At 46.6% G+C, this 25,867-nt stretch overlaps 1 protein-coding gene and 1 long non-coding RNA gene across 6 annotated transcripts in view; one reads left to right on the top strand and one right to left on the bottom strand.

Annotated features, from left to right (window-relative positions):
* Positions 1–24,230, top strand: part of NFIA (nuclear factor I A) — a 499,453-nt gene extending 475,223 nt beyond the window's left edge. For all 5 annotated transcript variants that reach the window (XM_007480487.3, XM_056814129.1, XM_056814127.1 and 2 more), the window contains one exon: positions 16,433–24,230. In XM_007480487.3, coding sequence (XP_007480549.1) covers positions 16,433–16,450 — 18 coding nt within the window. In that variant the 3' untranslated portion in view covers positions 16,451–24,230. The remainder of the gene's footprint in view (positions 1–16,432) is intronic.
* LOC130456831 (uncharacterized) lies at positions 8,278–11,873 on the bottom strand. Its single transcript, XR_008915844.1, has 2 exons — positions 10,936–11,873; positions 8,278–8,896 (listed from the first exon to the last, which is right to left on the bottom strand). It is a non-coding gene; the product is annotated as an uncharacterized LOC130456831 (long non-coding RNA).
* Positions 24,231–25,867: the final 1,637 nt, after the last annotated feature.

Here is a 25,867-nt window from a genome sequence, read left to right as displayed (position 1 = left end):
AAGAGAGTGATGTGATCAGAGCTGGGCTTTCAGGAAAACCACTTTGGTGGTGAGTTGACAGATGAATCCAAGTAGGGAGAGACTTGAGGCGGGAAGGCCAATAAGAAGGCTCATTCATTAGCTCAAGTACAAAGTGATAAGGTCCTGAATTGGGTGGTGGTTACATGAATGAAGAGAAGGGAACAGATATGATAGGTGTTGTGAGGATAGAAACAGCTCACTGGAGCCTCCTCTGAAGGGGACCATCACGAATTGTTGGCCAGGATCTTTTCACGGGAATCTGGGCTGCTGAGAAGGTTTGCTTTTTCATTTCATAGAATCTCCTTAGAAATCACTTGGAATCTCAACCCACATCCCCAAAAGAATCCTCTTTAAAACACACCCGAGAAGTGAGCAAGATGAAAATCCATCCATCCATCCATCCATCCATTGATATGAAGAGAAATAGGGATAATATATATTACATATGGGATGAGATATACATTCATGTGGATATTTTATATGGATATATATGTATGTGCATATCTTTAATCTATATCTGTGCATATATAGCCATATAGATGGATAAAGATATCTCTTGGAGCTTTATTAATCAACTCTCACAACAACCGTGTTATCCCCATTTTACAGATGTAGAAATTGGAGCTCAGAAATGTTACATGATTGGCTTTCATTCCCATTAGGGGCAAAAGCAGGATTTTAACCCAGGTCTCCCTCAGACAGATCCAACCCTCTTTCCACTCTCCCATGATGCTCCAATGAGAGGGAGTCCACCAACTTCCAAGGCACGTCATTCCACTTTGGGCCAACTCTAATTCTTGTTGGAAATTTCTCCTTTTCCTCCCCTTAAGAGCAAGTTGACTTTCTCACACACAACATGGCGGCGCGATGGGACGTTTTGAATCTCCATCCAGAAAATAGTCCTCTTTTTCCTCCCCTTAAGAGAAAGTCGGCTCTCACACACAACATGGCGGTCAGATGGGACGCTCCCATTTGGGACAGAGGGGGATGCTTCCTTATATAAGGAGAAAGAGTAGTCCGGGCTGTTTAGATGAAGCAGGTGGTGTGGCCACTGAGAAGCAGGCCCATTGGGTTTCTCTGGGCATTCAAGGTTCAAAGTTGCATGAGGCCATTAAAAAAAAACTGAAACATGCCACTGGCTTTTGTGCAAGAGATTGTTCTCTGCCTGAGGCCCTGTTCTTTGCTGATCTTCTCAGAAAGAAGAAAGAAAAAGAATCCAGAACTTTAAAGGAAAATGCACCTAATTAAACAAGCCCATCTCTTCCCAGATAATTGCCCCCCATGCAAAATATCTGCATCCCCTGTGCCTCCCCATCCTCCAAGGGGGAATGCCACCAAGGGCTCTGCCTTACCACCCTGGAACATTTTGGAAGCCTGAAAGACTCCACCTGACCTTGGCCTTAATCCTTCCCTTTGCTCCCCCCTCCTCTCCCCCAACCCCCCCTCGGATCTCCGGCAACTTTCCTAGGACAGGCTGGCTTTAACGGTCAGCATCTATTTTTCATGAAAAAGCAGGAAATAAGCTGTCTTTCGTTAAAAAAAAAAAAAGATTTACAAAATGTGATCATTGTTGAAATATTCTCTTTGAACTGCCTGGTCCACGGGGGTCTGGGTCTCCCAGTGACTCCCTTCTTTAGAACACCCTTCCAGGGCCCTCTGGACGATCAGGTACGCTGGTGGCTGGACTCTTTGAAGTCGTGAATGAATGAAAGGCCCACATAATAAAAGGGAGCCGTTGTTCAAGCATAAAATACTCTTTAAGCTGATAGAATAGCAGCGTTAACACATCCTAAGCTGCCTTTTTTTGGCCTCACATTTTCCTGTGCTTTGTATACAGTCGGGGTTGGTATTTTACCAGAAGCCTCTGATCTATGTAGTATACCATTGGGGAACAAAAAGCCCAAATAGGATTGTTTCTGTCCCTTCTGGTTGCTTGACTACCCCCTCCCCAGGCTGGCCCCCCAGCTCCAGCCCCCTCCCACTGGCCCTGGCCGGGACCACAGCCCAAATGCCTTTCAGAGAGCACGGGAGAGTTCCTTTGTGCTCCGCTGAGGCTTCCTCCTGATGTTAATATAGCGATTAAAGAGAGATTTCATTTCCTTAAGAACTTTTTGCCACTGGGAAAAACTCCCATCTTTTCGAGTCTTCCTCCTGCCTCCACCTCCCAGCCTTTCCCAAAAGACTCTCAACTTTGAAAGAAAGAAAGAAAAAGAAGAGAGAGAGAGAGAGAGAGAGAGAGAGAGAGAGAGAGAGAGAGAGAGAGAGAGAGAGGGAGAGAGGGAGGGAGAGAGGGAGGGAGAGAGGGAGGGAGAAAGGAGGAAAGAAGAAAGAAAGAGAGGAAAGAAGAAAGGAAGGAAGGAAGGAAGGAAGGAAGGAAGGAAGGAAGGAAGGAAGGAAGGAAGGAAGGAAGGAAGGAAGGAAGGAAGGCAGGCCCGACCTGGTCTCTCCTGGCTTTCTAGATTGCGTTTCAAGGATCCCAGTGGTGCTCAATCTTTAGGGGGTCATATTTAACCTAATTTGGGGGTAGGAGGCCCAGAGATGTGCAATATCACAGAGATGGGTCGTGTGGAGTGACAAGATTGGGCACCAGATCCTTACTACTCCATTTAAAACCTCCATGAGCCTGGGCAGAGTGGCACCATCACCTCCGTGGGCTTCAGTTTTCTCCTTTGTAAAATGGTGAAGAAGGGGGCAGCTGGACAAGACCTTGAACGATGTCTAGTCCAACCACCCCATTTTACACTCCAGGAAACTGAAGAGAGGATGTAAGCAACTTGTAGGGGCTCTCACGGCTGGTAAGCTCCTGAGGCAGTGTTTGAGCGCAAGTCCCTGGGGAGCAAACGACCCCTAATCTTAGATCTATGAGTTTTGTGCAAGGAAAAGTGATTTAAATTTCTTTCACCTAATCTTATGTTCTCTTGTGATCCGAACTGAAATTTTAGCCCTGCGCCTTCATTATACCATTACTCTAATGTCTAACAATTGACAAGGCACCTTAAGGGTTACAAGGCATTTTCCACATGTGTTGTTTGAGCCTCACAATACCCTGAGAGGCAGGGGCTAGTATTATGCCCATTTTATAGATATGGAAACTGAGGCTGAGTGACTTTCCCAGTGTCACCACACTGGGAGCCATGTCTCAGCCCCCTTCATTAAACCGGTTATTTACTATCTCTGGCCCCTGAATAATTCACTTTCCTTGCCTGGTCTCCTCCTTCTTCCTCTATAAATGGAGAGAGTTGGCAGACAGCCTCTCAGACACCTTCCTCTCTAAATCCATCCCATGACCTTGAGTCAGAGGACCCGAGTTCAAATTCCCTCTTCTTCTCCCTCTCAGCTAACGGAACCACTTTGGGTTCGAGGACCCCCACGTTCCTCTTCTAGCTCTCACTCTAGGACCTTCCATCATTTAAGGAGGTAGCTTCACATGCGGGGGGGGGGGGGGGTGGATTTGCCATCAGAGGCCCTGGGTTTGAATTCTGCCTCTGAGACCCATAAACTACGGCACTTAGAAGCGAGTCTCTGGGCCTTCTAGGGGAGCTGCGGGTCTACAATGAGGGGCTTGAGCGAGGGGACCCCTCAAGTTCCTTCCAGCTCCCTAATAGCTGGCGGTTGTGAGGTTTTTCAATGCAAAAGAATTTTCCCTGGCCAGAGAGCCAGCGGGGCCCCCTTCAGGCATGATGAGCGTGACTGCGTGTGTGCTTCCTTCCATGTGTTGGAGATCTGGGAGGCTCTCAGATAAAACTATTCCTTTTCCCAGCTGGAGGAGGTCCTGGCCAAGATGGCGGGGCTGGTCCCTGCGTGCCTGGCGCAGAGGGATGCCGCTGGGAAGTGTCCGGTGCCCCGGGACGCCCTGGCCCTGCTCTCCCCTCTGCCTGCCAGGAGGGAGGGAGGGAGGCTCTGGGAGCTCAGCCCTTTTCTCCTTGGGGGGAAACAACGCCAACTCCCGCCCGGGCTTCGGGGCAAACGTCAGAACAGGCGCCTGGTCGCAGAGGGCGCCTGTGGAGGGCTCACACAGTCACGGATTCTTTCCCTCTTGCTGAAGGATTTACTGGAAAAGGCCTGGCCGTGTGGGCGCCGTGGCTGTGGCCAAGTCACTGCCCTCCTGACGGGCATTCCTGACTTAGCTACATGTGCTGTATTTTATCTTCTGTATTTTCCTTCCATGAATAAGACTTTGACCAGCAAAAGGACGGCAAGTGTTCCCAGCTAGGGGTAGCCGGGGAATAGAGGGATGGAGTTGGAGCAGAAGGAGCTGGATTTGAATCCTGCCTCATCCACTTATCACAGGAGAGTCCTTCCACTTCTGTCTGCCTCAGTTTCCCTCTCTGTTGTTGTTCAGTCAGCATTTGGTTGAGTCCGACTCTTTGGGACGCCGTTTGGAGTCTTCTTGGCAAAGACACTGGAGTGGTTTTCCATTTCCTTCTCAAAGCTGAGACAAACAGGGTGAAGTGACCTGCCCAAGGCCATGCAGCTAGTGAGCCTCAGCCAGTGAGTCTTCCTGACTGCAGACCCAGCGCTCTGTCCACTGTACCACCCCCTGCCCGTTCTTGTTTGTCAAATGAAGCCAATCCTATCTGCCTGTTGATTCGCCTTCTTAGTCATCAAGCGAGTCACACCAAAATGGAGCCAATAATACCACCTACCTCAAGGGAATGAGCTCTTTGGAAATCCCAGATATATATATATAATACATATGGATGCATGAGACACATAAAAGGTCATTTATATTTAAATGCATAAATGTACACTTAATATTATTATCAGGGGCCATTTTTATTTATTATCCCCCCCAAAGCCATATGGTGTTGGAGAGGCAAGGATTGTTGTGCCTCCTTTACAGTCAAGGAAACTGAGGCACAGAGGTTAAAGGACTCCACCAAGTTCATATAGATTGTAAGTGGAGAGGCAAGGATTGTTGTGCCTCCTTTACAGTCAAGGAAACTGAGGCACAGAGGTTAAAGGACTCCACCAAAGTCGTATAGATTGTAAGTGACCATTTGGTGGGGTGGAAAGCATTTGACCTGGAGTCAGATGTCCTGTGTTCAAATCCTGGTGTTTTGGTCATCAAGGACATCTTAATCAATTGTTGATTGATTAAAACGTTGGAGTGAGGACTGGAATCCAGGTCTCTGGATCGGATCCCACGTCCAGGGCTCTTTCCACTTTTCCCCACCCTGCCAGGCCACAGGCATTGACCCGTCTCCCCCCAGGGGAGGAAGAGAGAAGGGTCTGAGGGAGAGGCTGCTGGGCCTGGAGCCTAGACGGGCTTCTGTTCTTGGCCCTTCTCTTTCATAGCTATATGGCCATGGGCAAGGAAGCCTCTTTAGTTCCCTGGGCCATCACGGATGGAGCCCTGGGTTCGACTCTGGGAATGCCATTTTTAAGGACTTTCTTGATCCGCTGGAGAGATTCTAGAGGAGGGTGACCAGGAGGACAACGTTTCTTGAGGCCGCGTCCTTTAGGGAAGAAGAGCTGTGTTCAAGTCCCACCTCTGAGCCACACTAGCTTTGTGACCCTGGACAAGTCACTGTGCCTTCAGGACTCCCTTTTCTAAGCCCGCATGACCTGGATGGATGCAGCCTGGCGGAAGGAGTCGGCATGACCCCATGAGTAAGAAATGTAGGGAGGCAAATTCCGGCTTGATGGCAGGAATAGAAATAGAATGGATGGATGCTGGGCGAGTGGCTTCCCCATCCCTGGAGGTCTTCAGGCAAAAGCTGGACCCTTGTTCCAGTGGGGGGACTTGAGGACCTGCTCTGAGCCTCCTCCTAACTCTGAAACTCTGTGAAACCCATTTGGAGGGAATGTTTACCAATGGGAAGCGCCGGGGTGCGAGGATGGGCATTGGGGACTCCCTGCTTGCAGCGCTTGTGGCCGGCTGGGGGAGGGGGCCCAGGGGGGTCGGCAGCACAGGGGAAGAGCCCCTCCTTCCTCCATGTGTGAACGTCCTTAAATAACCCGGATGCGGAGCCAAGTGTCACACCCAGTTCTGGATTCCACATTAACAACCTCCTTCCGCCTGCGTTAATCTTTGGCCTTGAGGCCTTTTGTTTAACTTTTTAATTTGAAAAACAGCTCCTGGGCCGAGCAGCGCCCTGGGCTTCTAGCTGAGCGGAGCAGGCACCCAGGCAGGCTCCCAGATCTGCCTTTGCTGGCTGTTTTCTCCTTTTTTAAGTACATCCACATCCTGTGGGGAAAAAGCCCTGGATGAGGGGAGGGGACGCCCAGCCTGCCCTTTTCAGCAGAGGAATTAGAGGGGGAGGGACCTTGGAGGCCCCCATTGAATCCCCTCTTCTTGTTTTGAGCTGAGGTCCAGAGAGGGGCAGATCGGCCGAGGTTGCACAGCAAGTATCCTCTGACTTCAGAGATAATTCTGTCCTAGCCGTGTGACCCTGGGCAAGTCACTTAACCCCAGTGCCTAGCCCTTACCACTCATATCAACACAGTATTGATTCTAAGGTGGCAGGTCAGGGTTTAAAAAGAAAAAAAGATCATGCCGCTTCAATCCAGTGAACATGCAGATTTCTTGTTATTGTTGTTATTCAGTCATTTGTGATCCCATTTGGGGGTTTTCTTGGCAAAGATACATGGCCTTGGCAAAGGGCATGGTGTGCCATTTCCTTCTCTGGCTCCTATTACAGATGAGGAAACTGAGGCAAGGTTAAGTGACTTGCCCAGAGTCACCCGGCTAGAAAGTATCTGAGGCCAGATTCGAATTTGGGTCCTCCCATCCAGGTACTCCATCGACTGTGCCACCTAGCTGGTCCTCTAAATATCTTCTACATAATTAGTTCATAGGTCACTTGGGGTCGTGGCCTCAGACCTGGGAAGACTTAAGTTCGAGTTCCCTTGGCCCATTCTTCCTGTACCAAAGAGTATTCACGTTTTTATTCATCAGGGACACAATGAGGATCTCCAACTTCTCTTGAGCATCAAATCCCTGTTAGCCAGTTTTGTTCTGTCGTTTCTGGGCGATGACTGGAGGTGATGGGATAGAGACGTGTCCTTGGAACCTAGAAGGTGCATGTCCAGGTCCCATTTCTGGCACGGACTGGTGGGGTGCCCCTGGGCAAGTCACTGCACATTTCAGTGCTGAGGCAGTTTTCTAAGATTGGTTGACCTGCAGTGATAGAGGAAGTGAGAGGTCTGGCCATTATCTCTACATGTACCAAGACAGACAGAAAGGAAGCAGCCCTTCCCCTCAAGGAGCTTCCATTCTGATGGGGAAGGGGGAATATAGCATCTATCCTAGTAAATATGCAATTACTACAAAGGCACATGGACTGACCATTGGAAAGGATGTGAAGGGGGAGCAGGGAGTACAAAAAACAGACTCAAAGGGTAGGTGGGAGCAAGATTGTCGATACCAGACCATAAAAAGGAAGGCAGAAATGATTTACTAAGTTAAGGACCTTAGAAGCCATCTGTTTACATTTGAAGAAACTGAGGCATAGAAAAGTTACTGGGCTAAGGTCTTAAGGAGCAAGGCACAGATGGGAATCCAGGAGGAGTTTGGACCAGAGGACCTCAAAGTCCTCTCTCAGCTCTAAGTGTGTGAGTGCCTGATGAGATGACCGCCAGGATGCCTCCAAAGATCCCTCTGATCCTGAGAGATTCTAGACCAGAGATTTTGCATTTTCTCCCCAAGGCTAAAAGGGGCCATGCCTGATTTTCCGAGTTAGGGCTCTAATGGGAAGATGGGTGTTTTAGGGACAACATTTTGTCATCAGTTTAGAGGACAGATAGGAGAGGGAGGATGCTGGGGGCCAGGAGACTAAGTAAGAAATTGGTGCAGTAATGCCAGTAACTGGTGATGAGGTCCTGAGTTAGGGCATTGAAGTCAGGGGGCCTGGGTTCTAATCTCGGTTTGGTGACCTTGGGTAAATCGAGTTGGGCTCAGTGACTTCTCAGATCTCTGTCAGTCCCAGCCCTCTGAGCCTCCTCGTTTGTCCTTCATGGCTCCCAGAGTCCCCAATTTTTTTCAAGGGAGGTTTCCATCTTCTTACTATTTCTTGGAAGGCAGTAGAGGGGCAGAACCAGCCCCAGCCCCACGCTCCTTCGCTAGCTGGCTCGCCATGACAGACTTCCTGTTTGGGATTCAGACGGGTTGATATTGTTTATGGTCCATAAATCCTTACTACTTTGAGGCTTAAGGAGAGCAGCAGGACTGATCGCCAACTTTCATGGGGTTGTAAATTAAGGGCGGGAAAGTGTGATAATACTCCTCAGAGAACAGTAAAAAAAGAGCCCAGCAATGGTTAAATGGAATTTTATAAGCACGCTCAGTGTGCAACTGTTTTGCATTACATGAGTTGAATACCTCCGAGATGACACACATCTGCAGGCCCTTTATTAAATCCTTAGTCAGCACTTTCCAACCTGATGAGATTACTTCTTCGTTTGACTGGAGAAAAAAGGGAAGCTGGATCTTTTGCTGGACTGCAGAATTCTGGGGGATGTTTCACCTTGAGCGCCAGGGAGAGGACGCCGGGCATGGATGACACTTCCTGGGAATAGGGTGGGCGGCTGACAAATGGGGAGCCGGCCGGTCCCCGAGCCAGGACCTTTGGGGGACGGCAGATCTGTCTGGAGCATTTGTTTCCCTGATGTCTGGATCTCCAGATAGCATCCGCCCATGTTGTAGTGTCCTATTGGGGCTGGCTGAGATAAAGAACAGAAGAAAGCCTTTGCTGTCTGTCCCAAGGCAAGAAGTTACATTTCTGGAACTGTCAAATCAGGAGAAAGGCAGAAACCATATTGAACTGGAAGTTGTGGCACCAGAAATGCCCAAAGACATGGCGGATTTTTTAATCTGCCCAACATGACCTTAACCATCATCTGCTTGTATTTCCTCATTGGCCAGCCGTAGAATCTTTAAAAAAAAAAAAAAAACCTTTTACCTTCCATCTTAGAATTGATACTGTTTATTGGTTCCAAGGCAGTAAAGCAGTAAGGGCTAGGCACTGGGAGGTTAAGTGACTTGCCCAGGGTCACCCGGCTAGGAAGTGTATGAGATTAGACTTGAACCCAGACCTCCTGGCTCTCCATCCATTGAGTCACCACCATAGAGTCTTACAAAATGACCATTCTGTAGCCAAAGTTAGCAAACAGTATTATAAAAAGAGAAGGCAAATGCTTTAAAATCTCAAATGGTCGTAGACTAGTGCATTTCCTTGTAACTTACATGTCAACTTGGGGACTATGGGAAAGGGCTCTGCATTTAGAATGAGAGAATTTGGAGGTAAATCCTAGCTCTCTGCCATTTTCCTACCTGCCTGACTTGGAGCAAGCCTCTTAATTACTCTAGGCCTCAGTTTCTTCATCTGTAAAATGAGAAGGCAAAATGGCCGCTAATATCCCTTCCAACCCTAGTCCTAATAGGTTTTAGTCTAGCAGAGAGAACATTGGCTCTAGAGGAAAGAGCCTGGGTTCAAATGCTTATTCTGCCCTTTACTCTCCATGTAACTACAAGCAAGTCATTGCAACTCAACAGGCATTTATGAAGTGCCTACTGCATACACTCCAGGCACTGGTGTTTGGTGCTGGAAATGTAAAGCCAAGACATAAAAGATCCTGCTCCCCAGTGCCTCCGTTGCTTTGTTTGTGACATGGTGATGTGGGTCAGGCAGCAAGCCTTTATTTAAGCCCTCAGTATGTGCCTAGGGGCTGGGGGTACAAAAAAGGCAGAAGCCAGCCCCTGCCCTCAAGGAGCTCACACCCTAACAGGGGAAGCAGCTCAAAAGCTCTGCACAGAAATGATTCTAGCTAGGACAGCTTAGAGCTAGTTAACAGAGAAAAGGTACCATGCTTGAGTCCCATCCAGTAAACACTGATTAAGCACCAGCTGTGTGCAGGCACCACGCACAGGTTTCTGTCCTACAACGTCTAACCCACTAGGGATTACTTCATCACCCCTGAGGTTCCTCCAGCGGGGGGAGCCCTTTAAGCGCCCCTGGGCAGCTCCTGAATCATTAGGGGGTTTGGACTGTGGGCGCCTTCCAAGGTCTCTTCCCCCTCTCACACCCTGATGCCCTGCAATCTACTTCCCAGCAAGCCATTTTCCAATTGATCTCCAGAATGCCACTCCCCGTCCGCCATCCCTGGCCGGCCTGCCTGCTTGCAGCCTCAGCAAATCGATGATCCCCTGGAGGTGTCCTCAGCCAAATGGCCCGGGGTCATCAGTCAGACTGCGTGGGGGGGGGGGGGCGGAAGGAGGTGCCGCTCCTGCAAGGGTTAATGGAGGCTGCCCATTGGTCACTTCCGGGGCCCCCAGCCCCCTTATTGACATGTCGCCAGTCCAGGGGCACAATAGCCCTCTGTGTGTGCCAGATCATGGCTGGAATCATCTTCAGGAAAGGAGGGGAAAGTTTTGAAAGCCCCACCGTGAGACAAAAGGCCAGGAACTGCAGTGCAGCATGCAAGCTGAGAAAGCCCGGAGTCAGCAACTTCCATTGATTAAGAACTAACCTTTAGAGTAACTCGCCGAGTGTGTGGTTAGCATTTAAATTTAAACATGTCAGGAGTTGATTTGTGTTCCTGAATACCAACTCCGGAGGAGTAACATTCACGTCGCCTCTTTCCCCCTAATTCCCTTAAGCAGCTAAAGAATTTCATGAAATGTCAATAGGGCAAAAAATGAGGGGGGGGAGGGGGCTCGGCCCGGGGGGAGCCGCCCCGGCCCCTGGAGCTCTCTTTCCCAGGCAGATCTTCACACACCCCCCACCCCGCCCCGCCCCCCCCCCCCCCAGGACCAGAACTGCGGCCGGCCGCGGCGCAACCCAATAATTAGCCCTTTGTCTAACTTTCCCGAGCGCCAGAGAAAGACGGGTTAATTAAATCTCGCGGAGTGTTGGTTTTGGGAGTGGGGGTCCCCGCTTGCTGTGAAGGTCATAAATTAGGCAGAATAAATACCTCAATGTGTTTGCAGTGGGCCCTGCTACGTCAGAGCCACTGGAAGGGTGGTGGGAGGAGAGCCGAGGCTTTCTTGCTAATGATAGTCACGTCTGGGTCTGTCTGGTTGCCCCTAGCAACCAGACATGATGTAACACCACGATGAACTTGAACTTGGGGGACTTGAAAAGAGAACAATAGACCAGAGCAATCAATAAAGCCTATTTCAGTGAAGGATTACAGAGCTGCTCTGGGGTAACCTTGTCTGCAAGGCACATACTGAATAGTAAGATGTGAAGAAACTTGGCTTTGGGGGGCTTTTTCAGAGGCCAGCGCGAGCACTGCGGAGCTCAGCCGTGCAGGGGAGGCCGGCCGGGGAAGGGCGCCCCCTGCCGCCCCCTGTGGCTCCCCAGAGCTGCGCTGGGAACTCGCAGTCGCACTTGCTCCCCGAGGGCGGCAAGGATGGGGTCCTCAGCAGCCTGGGAAATGGGGCTCTTCGCCTGGGGGTGGTCAGCGCTTCCTTAGAGGGCCAAAAATGGCGCCTGGACGTTCGGACTCTCAGCCCCACCTCCCCGCCCCCTTTGCCCAGTTAGCGGGAGGCCACAGGGTCTGGCCAGGCTGCTTCCCCGTCAGGACACAAAAGAGGCCTTTCTTGGTCGGGTTTCTCCAAGCCTGGGCACAGAAGAGCCGCTGAGAGTCTACCGCAGCAGGAGGAGGCGTTTAGAGCGGCTCTAGAACCCAGGGCGGCTGGAGAGCCCGGAGGGAGCTCTTCCTCTCCTTTAGCCCTTAGGCTCCTGGGGCAACCAAGCCTTCTTGTAACCGGAAGAAGGGCCCATCGCCCCGGAACCAGCTCGCTTAACCCTTTGGGCGCTGTCCCTGAGCCTTCCGCTGCCCCCGGAAGTCCTGGCTGGTGCTGCAAGGCGCCCTGGGCGCTGGGGCAGCCGGTCCCCGGTCCCCGGATGTGGAGCCTCGAGATCAAGTCTGAATCATCCCAGTGGCCGAGGCAACCCCACCGAGGCTCGAGGTGACACATTGGGTGGTTGGGCTTTATCCTTATTTTCTCTTCATAACACATTTCCACCCAAGTTTTCCAAAGTTGCCCCCCCTCCGCCCCTCCCGGAGCTGGCAAGCAGTTCATCCGGCAAACACATTTGGGGGGGTTTGGTTATTTGTATTGGTGAAAGGAATTTCCACGGTGGGACTCCTGGAGCAGAAGCACACTAATACACACGTGTACATATATGTGCAGATCTACACATACATCTAGCTAAGAATCCTCAAAGAGTTCTGAGATCTTCTCTATGTCTGTATTCCTCCTAACAGTGCAATATGCAGCCCATCTATACTTGCCCAACCTGAGTAATTTTTTTTAAATCCTCACCTTTCGTCTTAGAATCTATACTGTGTATCTGTTCCAAGGCAGAAGAGATGTAAGGACTAGGCAATGGGGGGTCAAGTGACTTGCCCAGGGTCACACAGCTAGGAAGTGTCTGAGGCCACATTAGAACCCAGGACCTCCCATCTCTAGGCCTGGCTCTCCATCCACTGAGCCACCCAGCGGCCCCCCCTGGGTAATTTTTGTCCCTACAAACTCTTCCTTAAAAGTTTACTAAGACTCTGCCTCAGTTTCTCTTGACACGGCAAGAATGCCAAAGAAGCCCACAGCCTGTGCACCAGTGATCTTTCGCTTTGGATTAAAGGAGTGAATGATCACAGAAAGAGATCCAGGAAGAGACAGAGAGAGAGCTTGGCTTACATGATCTCATTTGATCCTCTTACAACATGGATATTGCTATATGCAATATTATTATCCCCATTTTACAGACCGGGAAACTGAGGCTCCTAGGGGTTAACGGAATCCCTCACAGTCATATAGTCAGGAAGAGGCAGAACAGGACTTGAGTTCTGGATTCCCAAGGAGGTCTCCTTCCTTCCAAGTGCATTGCTTTGTCCCCAATGCTACCCGCAATGAGGAAAGAAGACTATTCTAAAAGAGCTCATAGGAGGAGAACATCAAGTGGTTCATCTTCAAATATCCTTCCCCAAAAGGGGGGAGGAGGAGGAAGAAAGCCATTCCCCATTGACTGAGCACCTGCACTTGTTGGGAGGTGCCAAGTGGACAGAAGCCAGCTGTGCCCACCTTGGGTGGAAGAGAAACAAAAGAAGGTAACTGCCCGCTTTGGGAGCCGGAGAAGGAAGGTGACCCCAGAAGAGGTGAGCTAAACCCACAGGCTTTAAGTCACTTGGCTTCTGTCCTGGGCACAAGCATTTCATGGCCAGCTTCTGGGCTAGGTCTAGAGGACCCAGAACCAAGTGAAGAAGAGCGCGGCTTCCTTGGGGGAAACAAGGAGAACACGGATCGTTCAAGAAAAAGGCCTCTAAAATCATTTGGAGGAGCAGCCTGAAAACTGAAGGAAATCAGCCCTCAGAGGGCTGAGCAGCTCCTCCTTGTCTTGTAATGTACACTCAGGCCCCCCGTCTAGGCAGATCTAAAATCGTTTCCTGCTCTAGAAACCTGGCTCTGGTCCAGGGAATTATCACAGGACAGCAGAATGATTTCTTCTTAAAAACTGTGGATTCGTCTCGTGGAGTCGGACACCCTCCACGCCTGCTCACTGCACTAACCTCACCTGAAGAGAACATGGGGGCCCATTTCCATTTCCGGGGACCCACAAAGTGCCTTAGAAGGGCAGCCGAGCCCACAGGCTGATCCATTCCCGTAGCTGGTGCTCCGTGTTTCCTTGGTCTTGGGATTGGAGGAACCACAAAGGAGTGGGGAGATGCTGAAGGTGCTGGAAAGAGAACGTTTTTGTTCAAAGAAGTGAAGAAGAGAGTCCACTAGAGCAGGACGGCCAGTCAAAAGCCTAACCTAGGGAGCAGCAAGGTGGCTCAGTAGATTGAGAGCCGAGTCTAGAGATAGGAGGTCTTGGGTTCAAATTTGACCTCAGACTCTACTGGGTAAGTCACTTAACTCCTATTGCCTAGCTCTTCTGCTTTGGAACCAATACATAATATTGATTTTAAGGTAGAAGGTATGGGTTAAAAACAAACATACAGCTTAACCTAGCACATAGTGTGCCCATTATTTACCCATCTCAGCTATAGAATAGAAATCTGGGCCCATCTGCTTGTCACCACTAGGATTCTTTTCAACAATTCAATTCAATAAGTTATTGAAAACCTCACAGAATCTCATGAGTGGAAGGGATCTGAGAGGCCAGTCCTCTCATGATAAAGATGAGGAGACCGAAGCCCAGAGAAATGAATCCTTTTGCCCCCAGTGTGATGAATAGGGGGCTGGACTTGTCATCAGGAAGAGCTGGGTTCCAATTCTGCCCCAGTCACACCTAAACATGTACCTCGGTTTCCTTATCTGTAAAATGAAGAGGTTGGACTCAGTAACCTTAAATCTGAATCTCTGTATCATTGGAAAGCTCTGGGCTCCCAGGACACGCTCTGTGACTAGAGGCGACCTTCTTAACCTCTCTGAGACCGTTTCCTTCTCTGTAAAATGAAGATGGCGACATGCACAGAGCTTCCTGTCCTGCGTGGCCGACATCTTCAGGCAGATTGTGTACAGACTCATTTTGCACCCTTCAGTCTCTCGACCAATGCCAATCATTCTCATCTTTGCCCAAAGGAATACAACGAGTGGGTGGCAGATCTTGGACCAGAGACCAGTTCTAAGGGAACAGCCTCTCTCGCTGCCTCACTGGCCGTTGGCGACATAGAAAATATGTCTTCTTTCAGCGCTGACCCTTTGTGGCTTCCTTCCTGGCTAGCCACTCACTACCAACTTTTTCCTTTTTCTTTTTGTTCCAAAGTGACAGACTCAGGGAAGCCTAGTGGCTCAGTGGATAGAGTCAGAAGGATCTGGGTGCAAATCTGGTCCCAGACTCTCCCTAGCTGTGACCCCGTTTACCTAGCCCTTGCCCTTCTGTCTTAGAGTTGTTACTAAGACAGAAGAGAAGGGTTTAAAGATGACGACGATGATGATGACGACGACAATGATGACGACGACGATGACAATGATGATGGTGATGATGACAATGACGATGATGATGATGATGATGATGAAGTGACAGGGTCTATATGTTACTTACCTTAAGCATCTCAGGGTGCCTTATCAGTGCTTAAGGATGGAAATATAGGAAGTCCCGAAGTCCCCCCAAACAGATTTAATTTGCATTCCTGAATGGCAGCCCCACTTTTGATGTGCCCATGGCCACCCCCTTTCTGTCACTGCTTTCATTGGGCTAATGGATGGTGGACTCTCTGCTTCGGTTGTGGTAGTTCCAGTCTAGACTTTGATGGGCAGCAAAGGGGCAGAGTGGAGAGAGCTCCAGTCCTGCAGTCAGAAAGACTCTTCTTCTTGAGATCAAATCTGGCCTCAGATGCTTACTAGCCAGGTGACCCTGGGCAAGTCATTGAAACCTATTTGCCTCCGTTTCCTCATCTGTCAAATGATCTGGAGACGGACACAGGAAATGACTCCAGGATCTTTGCCAAGAAAAAAACCCCAAATGGGGTCATAAAGAATCAGGCACAACAACAACAGATTTTGACTATTGGGCCCTCAGAGTCAGAATGGACCTGAGAAGCCATCTAGTCCAAATACCTGCTTTAAAAAAGTAGTGCCACAGGGCAGCCGATCAGACCTGAATCAGGAGGTCCTGGGTTCAGATCTGCCTTCAGACACTTCCTAGCTGTGTGACCCTGGACAGGTCACTTAGTCCCAATTGCTTAGCCCTTCCTGCTCTTCTGTCTTGGAACGGATACTTAGTATTGATTCTAAGAAGGTATGGGTATTAATAACTAAAAAATAAAAAAGTACTGTCAACAGATGGTTTGCCAGACAGCTTAAGACTTGTCATTAATGGGGAGCTCACTACTTCCTGAGTCAAGTTATTAACTTTAGAAGTTAAGAAATTCTTTCTTATAGAACGTAAGCTGCTAGAAGCCAGGGGCTGTTTCATTTTTGTCTTCCCCAGAGCTGTGAACAAAGTAGGTCCTTAAGAACTGTGTGTGTGTGTGTGTGTGTGTGTGTGTGTGTGTGTGTGTGTGTGTGTGTGTGTGTGTGTGGTACTGATTTATACCAAGCCGATATGAATCTGCTCCACTAACCGATCCTGGTCTTGCCCTCTAGAGTTAAACAGAATCGGTCTTCCTCCCCCTCCTGTGAGTTATTCTTTTTCTAGCTCTAATTATCAACTGTGTCTCTTAGGACATTGTTTCCAAATGCCTTACCATCCTGGTGATGAGAGGTAGCCTGGAATAGTAGAAAGAACCCTCATTTTAGAGTCAAAAGTCCTGGGTTTGAATTCTGCATCTGCTACCTCCTAGTGGCCAGAGTCACTCTGGCCACTTTCCTTCCAGCTCTCGGTTGCCTCCTGTGTAAAACAAGGGAGCTATTCTCCACGATTTCCCCCCAGGGCTCCATCTTCCCAAGACCTTTCTCTTGAAGCCATCCTGCTGGCGCCATTTTGTAACCAGCCCTCTTTCCCTTTGTGTCTTCCAGTCCTGGTACCTGGGATAAAAGTCACAGCATCCCACCATCCACCAGACAGACCACCGGACCCCTTCTCAACTCTGTAACACGGAAGCAGCAGCAGCAGCGCAGATTCTTCATTGTCCAGCGGAAGGGGAGACAAACAGATTCAGAAAAACCAGTACATGGGAAAATGGCGAGCGTTACGGTCCCCCAGCCAAGGCCGTAACCTCTTTGGGATTAGGATTTTTTTTTCAACCACCTTAGGGACTGTTGTAATTTTCTCACATGGTGCTTGAAATGGTTTGGCTTTTGTCGCATTGGAGTGTTTCGCTGGTAGTGTAAGTTGTAGGTGACACTGGGTGGAGGGGGAGGCCGGTCTGCTGTCGTGTGCTGCCTTCCCTGCTGCACCCCACTTTCCATACGGAGCCCAGCTGTTTCACGGTCTTGACATCCATTGACCCATACAGATGCGTCCGCCTTTCTGAGCACTCGCAAGGCCCGCCGCAACTAAAACTTTCGTAGTCGCTGAAATCTGCAATATGTAACTTACAGGACAGACAATAAGGCATGTTCTTCTGTGACATATCGGGGGAAAAATATGCAGTGGGTTCCCTTTCGGGGGGTTTGATTTTTGTTCTACAGTCAGCAGTTTAAATGCGTCACATGACCCATAAAGGATGGCGAGTCCACTCACGTTGCCGAGAGATCCAGAAATGACAAACTCCTACTATTGTCGTCATTTTTTTTTAAAGTTTGAAATGCTGCACTTACATTAGAACATTGTGGGGTTTTTTTTTTCCAACAATTTTCAACAATTACACAAATTCACGTGGAAATGGGGAAGATGGTCTGTTTTGACAGAAACTGACAGGAATCAATCGAAACAATCGAATTTTGAATTGAGTTAAGTGCAATTTCATTGGATAGCTAAATATCTTTGTAAGATAGAGATTGTTGAAAATTCTATTTTTGTTTTCCAAGTCCTTCTACCCCAGGACTCTAAATTATTGGGGTAAAAAAACAGCCTTGCAAGAAAAAAGGGGAGCTATTTTTGCTTTTTATGTTTTTTATTGTTAAACTTGTATCCCTTTAAGAAACTGAAGGAAAATTTTAAAAAACACAAAAAAAAAACAAATCTAATGGTGCTTTTACCACAATATGTTAACTACATTAAATGCTAATTAATTATTTTCTTTTATCAAAGCACATAAAAATTAAGTCATGATATCTGTTAATTTTATAAGCTAAAAGTCACTTACAATGGATTATGCCAATTCTGAAAAAAAAAAAGCAAACACAAATTTGACATGTTTCCGGCCACCTAGGGTTTATCAGTTCTTGGCCACCTCAAGTCCCAGAGAGCATCCGGAGCTTTGAGACACCTCGGTGTCCCGCGTTTTCCTGGACAGACTACAGAGAGAAATGACAAAGATGCTGGTGTCCGTTCCGATCGAGGGCACTCGTTGGGAAAAAAAAGGAAAAAAATTCGTACCCCCAAATGTCCTGTATCTTATGTACAAAAGTAAAACGAGACAAAAGACAAAAAAATGCAGAAAAATCGAGAACAAAAAATGAGAACAAAATAGAGTGCAAGTGATTTTTTTCTACCAGACAGCGAAGCACCCATTGCTTCCCCAGGCGACTTTCAGAAGGTTTCCTAGACTATACATATATATACGTTCTGATTGGCGCATCTGGCTAATCAGAGAAAATCTGTGCATGTTCTAGTGTTAGTAACTAATTTTTATATAGTTAATGTAGGATAAAGTAGAGTACATTAAGACACAATATTGTAACCCTATTCCAGGCACTTACTTGCCTTTAAACTATGTTTGTTCAGCCCTTGAGAAGGGTTTCTACTACTGTCCTATACAATCAAGTATCTGAAATTCTTGGGAAGTCACTTTTGCTCATCTTTTCCCTGAAACAATGTTGGTTGTTTGTTTTATTTTTTTTCCTCCTTGATTTGCACGAAACAAGCGAAAAAAAAAATTCCATATCAATGTGCCTTGCCCTGGATAGCGATTATTTCTGAAATTGTTGCACACGTTCCTCAAATCGAAAGGGTTTTTTTCCCTGGTCAAGCATTTGGAGACACTTTTTTTGTAAATGTGACTTTGACGTCCGCCATCGTCAGTTTCCACTTCTAGAATCTAAGTAGCGAGTAGTCGTTCCACAGATAGGAGTAGTGTGTATTGTCCGGTGTGGTCAGTGGCAGTGCTATTCTGAGATCTGTAGATGCTAGAGAAAAAAAAATCAGTATTTTGGGATGTTGCTGCATTGGACATTTTCTTTCGGAGTCTTCCTTTATTTCGTTTTGTTTTCTTTCCCAGATATATGAAAATATGCAATACCTGCTTATATCACGTAGAAACGCTTAGTGGCGATTGAGTTTTCTTTTGATTTTTTTTTATTTGACCAAAGTCAGTGCTGCAGTTGATGCAGTGTTTTCGGTGTTTGTCTTTGTCCTTTTTTTGCGAATTTTGAATGCACGGAGGCAGGAAGGGCTCCCTTTAGAGTAGCAGTCAAACTGTGAAGCACTAAGCTGACCTTGCTTCAAGCAATTTTGTTTTCTTTTTACAACTATTCCTTTCACAAGCAAGCCTTAAAAAAATAGCGTTTTAAAAAAAAACACAACAAAAAAAAAACCAACCTTCCTTTTTCTTCAGATCCCCACACCCCATTTTTCTTAGCCGACCAGTTGATCCACAGTCAATAAATATAATAATGCCCATTTTTATATGCACGTTTTTAAACTTCCGAGTTTGGAGAAAGAAAAATAAATAATTGTTTACTGGTTCTCTCTATTTAAGGAAAAAATAAACCGTTTTGGACTTTGATACGTGTCTGGTAAGTGGTTGAGTAGTTTGTTGGGCTCTGTTGTGTTGTGTGAGAGTCAGTGTACAGTATCATTTCCTGTAGCCAGCATTCTTTGCCTTCCCCCTAATAGCACTTAGCAGGGCATTACTTTGCGATGACATTATGTGCACTATGAAAAAAATAAATAAATTTGCAGCTTACAGTGCTTCACAGTGAAGGGAAAAAAAAAAGAAAGAAAAGAACAACAAAAAGCCTAGACAGACATTTTGTCAGAACCTTTGCTCTAAGCCGAGGTGTTGCCAGTGAAATTGGGCTGTACATAACGATGAAATTGCACCCTTTTTTTTTTTCGATGAAGAAAAGAAAAAGACTTAAAAAAGACGAATCCACCGAAGCAATAGTTGGGGCAGGTCCAGTGATTTGGGGCGAGCCGATTGAGAGCGAGAGAGAGAACGCCGCTGCTCCCCCGCAGAAGATAATGTCATTTGTATGTTGTATAGTTTTATGGATTTGTTTGACCCTATTTTATAATGCAGGACTTTTGTAATGTTGTTTAAATGAGGAAAAAAAATCTGTCCAGTTAGCCTAGTGGAATTTCCGATTGTTTGTTATAAAGACAGCGTTCCTAGAATTGCTTTTTCTCTTGATTTTTTCATTTGTTTTCATTGCTGTTGGGTGTCCCCCACCCCTCCTTTTTGGGGAACTGGATTTAAGTTGAAAACTTTCCCGTTCCTTTTTTTTTTTATGTATGTATTTAAATACAGTTATTTTTCTTCTCTTGATGATATAGCCTATTCCTATGCTTCAGAAGTGTAGGCTACTGGAGACCCATTGTAAATGGACATGACAGGTATGCCGTTTATTCTCTTTGTTTCTCTCTCGAAGATATTTTGTCACATTGAGTTCCATGAAGCCGGCGTTGGGGAACTCTGAGCCCGTTTGCAGAAACAAACAAACAGGTTTTCAAGGCTTTGCACCATTAGGGAGGCCGTCTAGGGTCAGAATGAAACACAGTCCATGACGCTTGTTTGCTCGCTGCACCCTCCTCCAGAAAATGGCAGCTGGGTTGTGATCGGACGGAAAGCGAGGGAGAGAGGAAGCGGGGTTCGATTCCCCAGAATCAAAGCCAAGCCAAGAAAGGAGCCAGGAGGAAGCCCCGAGAGTGTGCCGTGTGCAGGGATTCGGAGCTGGCGGGACCCCGGAGACAGGGACGTGGTCCCATCCGACGCTAAATCGAGGACTATGACAGCTAGAAAACGGAGCGTCCCACCACTAACTTTCCTGTGTCCTTCCTTCCTCTGGGATCTAAGCCAGAGTCACCAACACTAAACCGCTCCAGCCTCTTTCCTCCCCATCCCTCATCCAGTCATCCCTAGACACGGCCCTTCTCCCTGCCTCTGGCCCACCAGCTCCCAACTCTTGTCCGTATCTCCCGTTTGAATGAAGTGAGCATCCGCTTGTCTCCTACTGCACACCCCAGCCACGCAGTGACTAATTTATTGATCTTCTCGTCCATCAGCTCCGAGTTAGAGTTTAGGCAGACATAGTACGCTTTCCTCAGTCGTCTCTGTTGGATCCCTTCCCTGAAGGTAGAAGAGGAGAAAGGGACCCCCCACATCCCCCCAAATTAAGAAGGTTCCTGGACTTGCAGGAGCCAGTCAGCCCACAGGAATATACAAAATAATCATCATCATCACAAGAATCCCTCTTTAAAATTCTTCCTTCACTTCATTTTGTTTGGGGTTTTTTTGTCAGTGTATTTTGCAGCTTTGTAGTAACAGTGTTATAAACTATTTACTGTTCAAATCTGGATTCGTGGCCTAAAATCAATAATCTCAAAACCCGGTTTTTCCTTGCGATTTTGTTTCGAACCACAAGGAAAGTCGGTGAATATTTGCATTGTGTCTCTGGAAATATCTTTTCTGGTTGTCCTTAGCGGTGGTGGTTTCTTTTGTTACTTCTCGACTTTTTTCTTCTCCTTCTTTATTTGAGTTCTTTTTATTTTATTTTATTTTTGGTCGAAGGCCTCCATAGAACAAATTGCCAACACAACTGGCACAGTCGTGTGAGGAGAGCTTCAATGGCACCTAAACAAAAACAAAACCCCCCAACCAACCCGCCAGTCCGCTTCCCTTAGGAGACGCGCTGGTGGATGTCTCAGGAAGCAGGACGCCCGCCCGCCGGGCAGGGCTGTCGAGAACGCCAGCTTCCCAAGGCCCATTTTTGTCTTGAAGTCAGTGCATGTACCTCCCGTTGGACAGTCCCGTGACTCTGCCTCCCTCCATCCGGTCCAAGGCTGTGCTCCCGTCTCAGCGGCGTCTTGCATCCGTCCGTCCCCTTTTTTCTTTTCGCCAGTTAAAAACAAAAATGTAAAAGGCAGTGGGATGAGAACGTCTTTGATCTATAGCAGGTAACATGGAAGCTGTTCCGTGGCACTTAACTCTAGTGAAGACTCCGTTGCCACTTCTGAGATCAATCTAACGTTTAATGCAAATCCATTACATGGTGCTACTACAGGCTGGCAAAATGATTTACGAAAAGAAAAAAAAAACAAACGTGACACCTTGGGCTCGTTTCAATCTGCTTTCCCACAATGTAAATGCATAGCAGTGATTTTCTGCATGAGAACTATGCACTAACCTTACCCGAAGAAACAAATATATCCACGTTGGTATCCCCTTCCGTTGACTCCAGTCCTTGCCTTTTTGGTCATTGTTATGATGCCAGCTTTAGGACAGAATGAATTATAAGAAAAACCAGCATAATACCTGATATATTAAAATGTAGTGCCTGTGAAATCTGTATTATATTGCTCTTCTGAAGTAAGATTGTTTTCTACACCGGTAGCCTTTGCTGTCTGTCAGGACCTTCTGGTATAGGTGATGTAAGATAACCATACAATATTAATGCATGCTATTCCATAATGCTTAGAGAGCTGTATGAATATTACTCCAAGTTATGTTAGTCTTTTTTTCTGACTTGGTTCTTGTCAGATAGGTTTAAAGATATTTCACTGAGAACGCAAATTCTGTCTCTTTTCTTGATTTTTGGGGTGTTTTCAGTATTTTTGGAGGTATACATTTACTTAAATTCAGTATTACTTGTGTGGTTTTTTTTTTCTCCTCTCTCTCTCTCTCTCTCTCTCTCTCTCTCTCTCTCTCTCTCTCTCTCTCAAACTCAATCTCTCTCTTTCTCTCTCTTTCTTTCTCTTTCTTTCTCTTTCTCTCTCTTCCTAGAGGGCAAGCATGGGTACTGAGTTCAGAAATCAGTGCCTGGCAAGATTTTTGTCTCAAATAACCACCACGTGACTCCCAAGAACTCTGTTTAGGATACACATGAGCATTTCAGTATAAGGGGATGCTTTTCTCTGATTCCTTCACTGATTAGGCGAATGTGGGAAGCGATTTCCTAATGGACAGTGTTCAACCAGGTACCCATGCTTAGCCCTTCTTCACACCAGACCTCTTCATATTAAAAACAAAAAAAAAAACAAAAACATAAAAAACAAAAAAAACTTTAAAAAAATTCATGTGGCTATTTAGTTTCATGCACAGTTGCAATATTTTCCTTCAAAATAAAATTAAACTCTGTACAAACTCTGGGCCCTTTTCATGAGAGAAAAAAAAATTTGCTATTAACACGGGATTTTTTTTAGCTATTCTTTTGGTCCAAATCTCCAATGGCTTGCTTCCCAAGTAAAGCAAGATTTTGGTTTTGTTTTTCATTTCCTAGCCAGCACCCACCTGCCTTTTATGCCTTCAGGAGGCTATGGAGCCCTGTTGGGAAAGGATCTTGGGAAATTGAGAAAACAGATAGTAGAAACTCCCAAATTCCATTAGAAACAGCAAGAGAAGGGGAAACATCATGGCTTTGGTGGGATAAAGGGGAGAGAGCATCCCGGAGAAGGTCCCAGGCTCCATGCCAGTCATCACAAGATTCACATGTGTACTTACGATGCTATTTGATAAAGATGAAAACCTTTTAAAAATTAGTCTGTACCATAAGAGAATATAGTAGGTGTGCTACCTCTAACCCAGCATCTTCACAAAGGAAAAGACTCAGTAAATAAAATGGGAACTTTTCTACCTTTTACAGTGGCTTCAAAGACTAATGTGGTCCAGTAGCCGCTCTCATTTCTCTTGCCATTTTTTTTAAGCTCAATTTTTCAAAAAAAAACAAAACGCTTTCCCTCTCCCTGGTTTGTTTTGTGTCTTTCAGATGTCTTTTATTACTATTACTATTATTATAATATTATTATTATTGTGATGCTCGATAGTCTCTAAATTAGCAACTTTTTTCTGAATGACTCAAAAGGAAGTGCAGAAGATGACTGGTAATATTTGGGTGGAGGGGTGTGCTGAGTGTGAGGACAGCAGAGAGATGGCCCTTCTTGATTCGATTTCCTTTGCCGATGATTGGCTTCCCACATTGGGCCACTAAGGCTGCCACCATTTTGCTGGCTCACAAGGTTTATTGGCCTCTGGTGAGACCCTGTAGCGATGGAAAGAGCCCCCAGCCCATCCCTGATCCTCCTCCCTCATCTAAGAGTTGCCAGGGACCTTCTCCCAGATGCATTGGGTTTTGTCCACTCAGATACCCTGTTTTGGTTTGGTTTCCAGGTCAGAAGTGGGAGGGGCATAGACTGAATCTTTTCTGATAGACATGTGTGAGATCAATTGGCAAACCTCACCTGCCCCCGTGTTAATACCATGCTTTTTCTTTTGTCTTTATGAGCTGGCCCCTCGTGCCTCTAGTATCCTTGGATTGACTTTCTTTTAGTTTGGACTGTGTTCTGTGAAAATTTGTAATTGGTTGAGAATCACTGTGGGCGTCCATTGTTATTCAACTAAAATCTCCACAGGTTTTTCCGAGCTGGTGTGGATTAGTTTAACTCTTGTATTCAACCATTAGTGCTACCACCTTCTCACATTACAGTACAATTACTGGAAGCAAGTACTGCATTTCCTATGCAACAAAAAAAGGAAAATAAAAATGCTAATGCTAACGAGCCTGAGTCATCCTTGTCTCCTTTCCTCTTCACCCTCTCACATGGCTTAAGTGCCTACTAGATGTCTTTGTTTTAAATGGGATACTCAAGCCTTGCCCTTACAGGGCTTTCAGTCTACCAAGAGATACAACCAGGTAAGGAGTCTCAATGACAGGCTGTTATCAGGACCAAGGATAGGTCCAAAGATAGGTTTTAGCTCACTGGCGAGAGTTCTGTAAAGGGAAGACATGTAACCAGGGTGGGACAGCCAGGGCTTTACTGGGCAGATCTTACAGAGCTTGCAATCCCTCATCAGCCAGAAAATAAGAGATTACCACCTAGTAAGGAAGATTAATTCATTTAAATAGCAAGTTGCTGGATCCCAAAGCTGGAGATCTCCTCTCCTTCATGGCCCTGATCATCCACTGGCCTTCCCACTAAGGTATGGAGAAAACAGTGCAGGTACTGTATTCATATCTTCCCTGCTTTATAGAAATGGAAAGAGAACCTCTGGGAGGTGGATGACCTGACCAATGTCATATGGATACTAATGATGGGAACCAGGACTCTAGAACAAGTCTTTTTGATCCTGAGTCCATTGTTCTTTTCACAATGTTGTGCTGCCCCATACCCATTGTATCATTTATGATTTTTTTTTTTGGCTCATGAACATCCCTAGGGTCCTAGATTTGATACGTGTAGGCCAGCTAAAGTCCCATCTAGTCCAAACCATTCATTTCAGAAATAAGATGGAGCTCCAAGAAGTTAAGTGATTTGCCCAAGATCACACAGATAATAATGTGTCAGATTCTAGATTCAATCCCAGATCCAGTGACTTGCCAACATTTCCCATACTGTTTCCTTCCTTCAATTAGATTACATCCTCTTCTGTGCAGTCAAGAATTGATTCACTTTCCTTCCCATAGAGCCTCTTCTGAATATGGTAGATTGGAGTGCCCTGTTCTGAGAATTACAGAATCCGAGAGTTGGAAGAAACCCCAAAGACCACGTGGACAAGCCCATCCATGAACAAAAAGCTCAAAACAAATCCAAAATATTGTCATGTAGCTTTGACTTAAAGGCTTTCAATGAGAAGAAACCTTATATCCCACCCCAATAAGCAGGTCATTCCATGTGAGGCTAGCTCTCATTATTTCTAAGGTTTTATCTCACATTACACCTCAATCTGCCTCTTTGGAGCTTCCATCTCTAACTCCCCATCCTTCCATCTAAAGCCAAGGTGAACAAGTCTAATGTTCCTTATACATATGGCCCTTTGAATACCCAGCTATCCTATCCCAAAGTCTTCTTTTCTCCAGGCTCAGTATCCCTCATTTCTTCAGCATCCCCTCAAATAGCATGATCTACAAACTTTCACATCCTGGTTGCTCTCCTCTGATTGTCTTGTTACTTATATTAGTCAGTTAAAAAAATTTAGTTACTCAGGCTATAAGAGATGCAAAAACATTCTCTGCCTTCAAGGAGCTCACATTCTAATAGGAAATACAAAGCCCAAGACAGATAATATGGGAGTTACCCTTAGAAGGGGAGGGAGAACAATTAGAAAGTGATTGCAATAGTCCAGATGAGAGGAGATGAGGGCCTAAGAAAATGGCTGTGAAGGGAGAAATGACAAGATTAGGCAATGTCTTGGA

Source organism: Monodelphis domestica, chromosome 2 (genome assembly GCF_027887165.1).
Source record: "Monodelphis domestica isolate mMonDom1 chromosome 2, mMonDom1.pri, whole genome shotgun sequence".
Lineage (NCBI taxonomy): Eukaryota > Metazoa > Chordata > Mammalia > Didelphimorphia > Didelphidae > Monodelphis > Monodelphis domestica.
The sequence above is the reverse complement of the archived record's forward strand: the minus strand, read 5'-3'. Positions and strand labels throughout refer to the sequence as shown.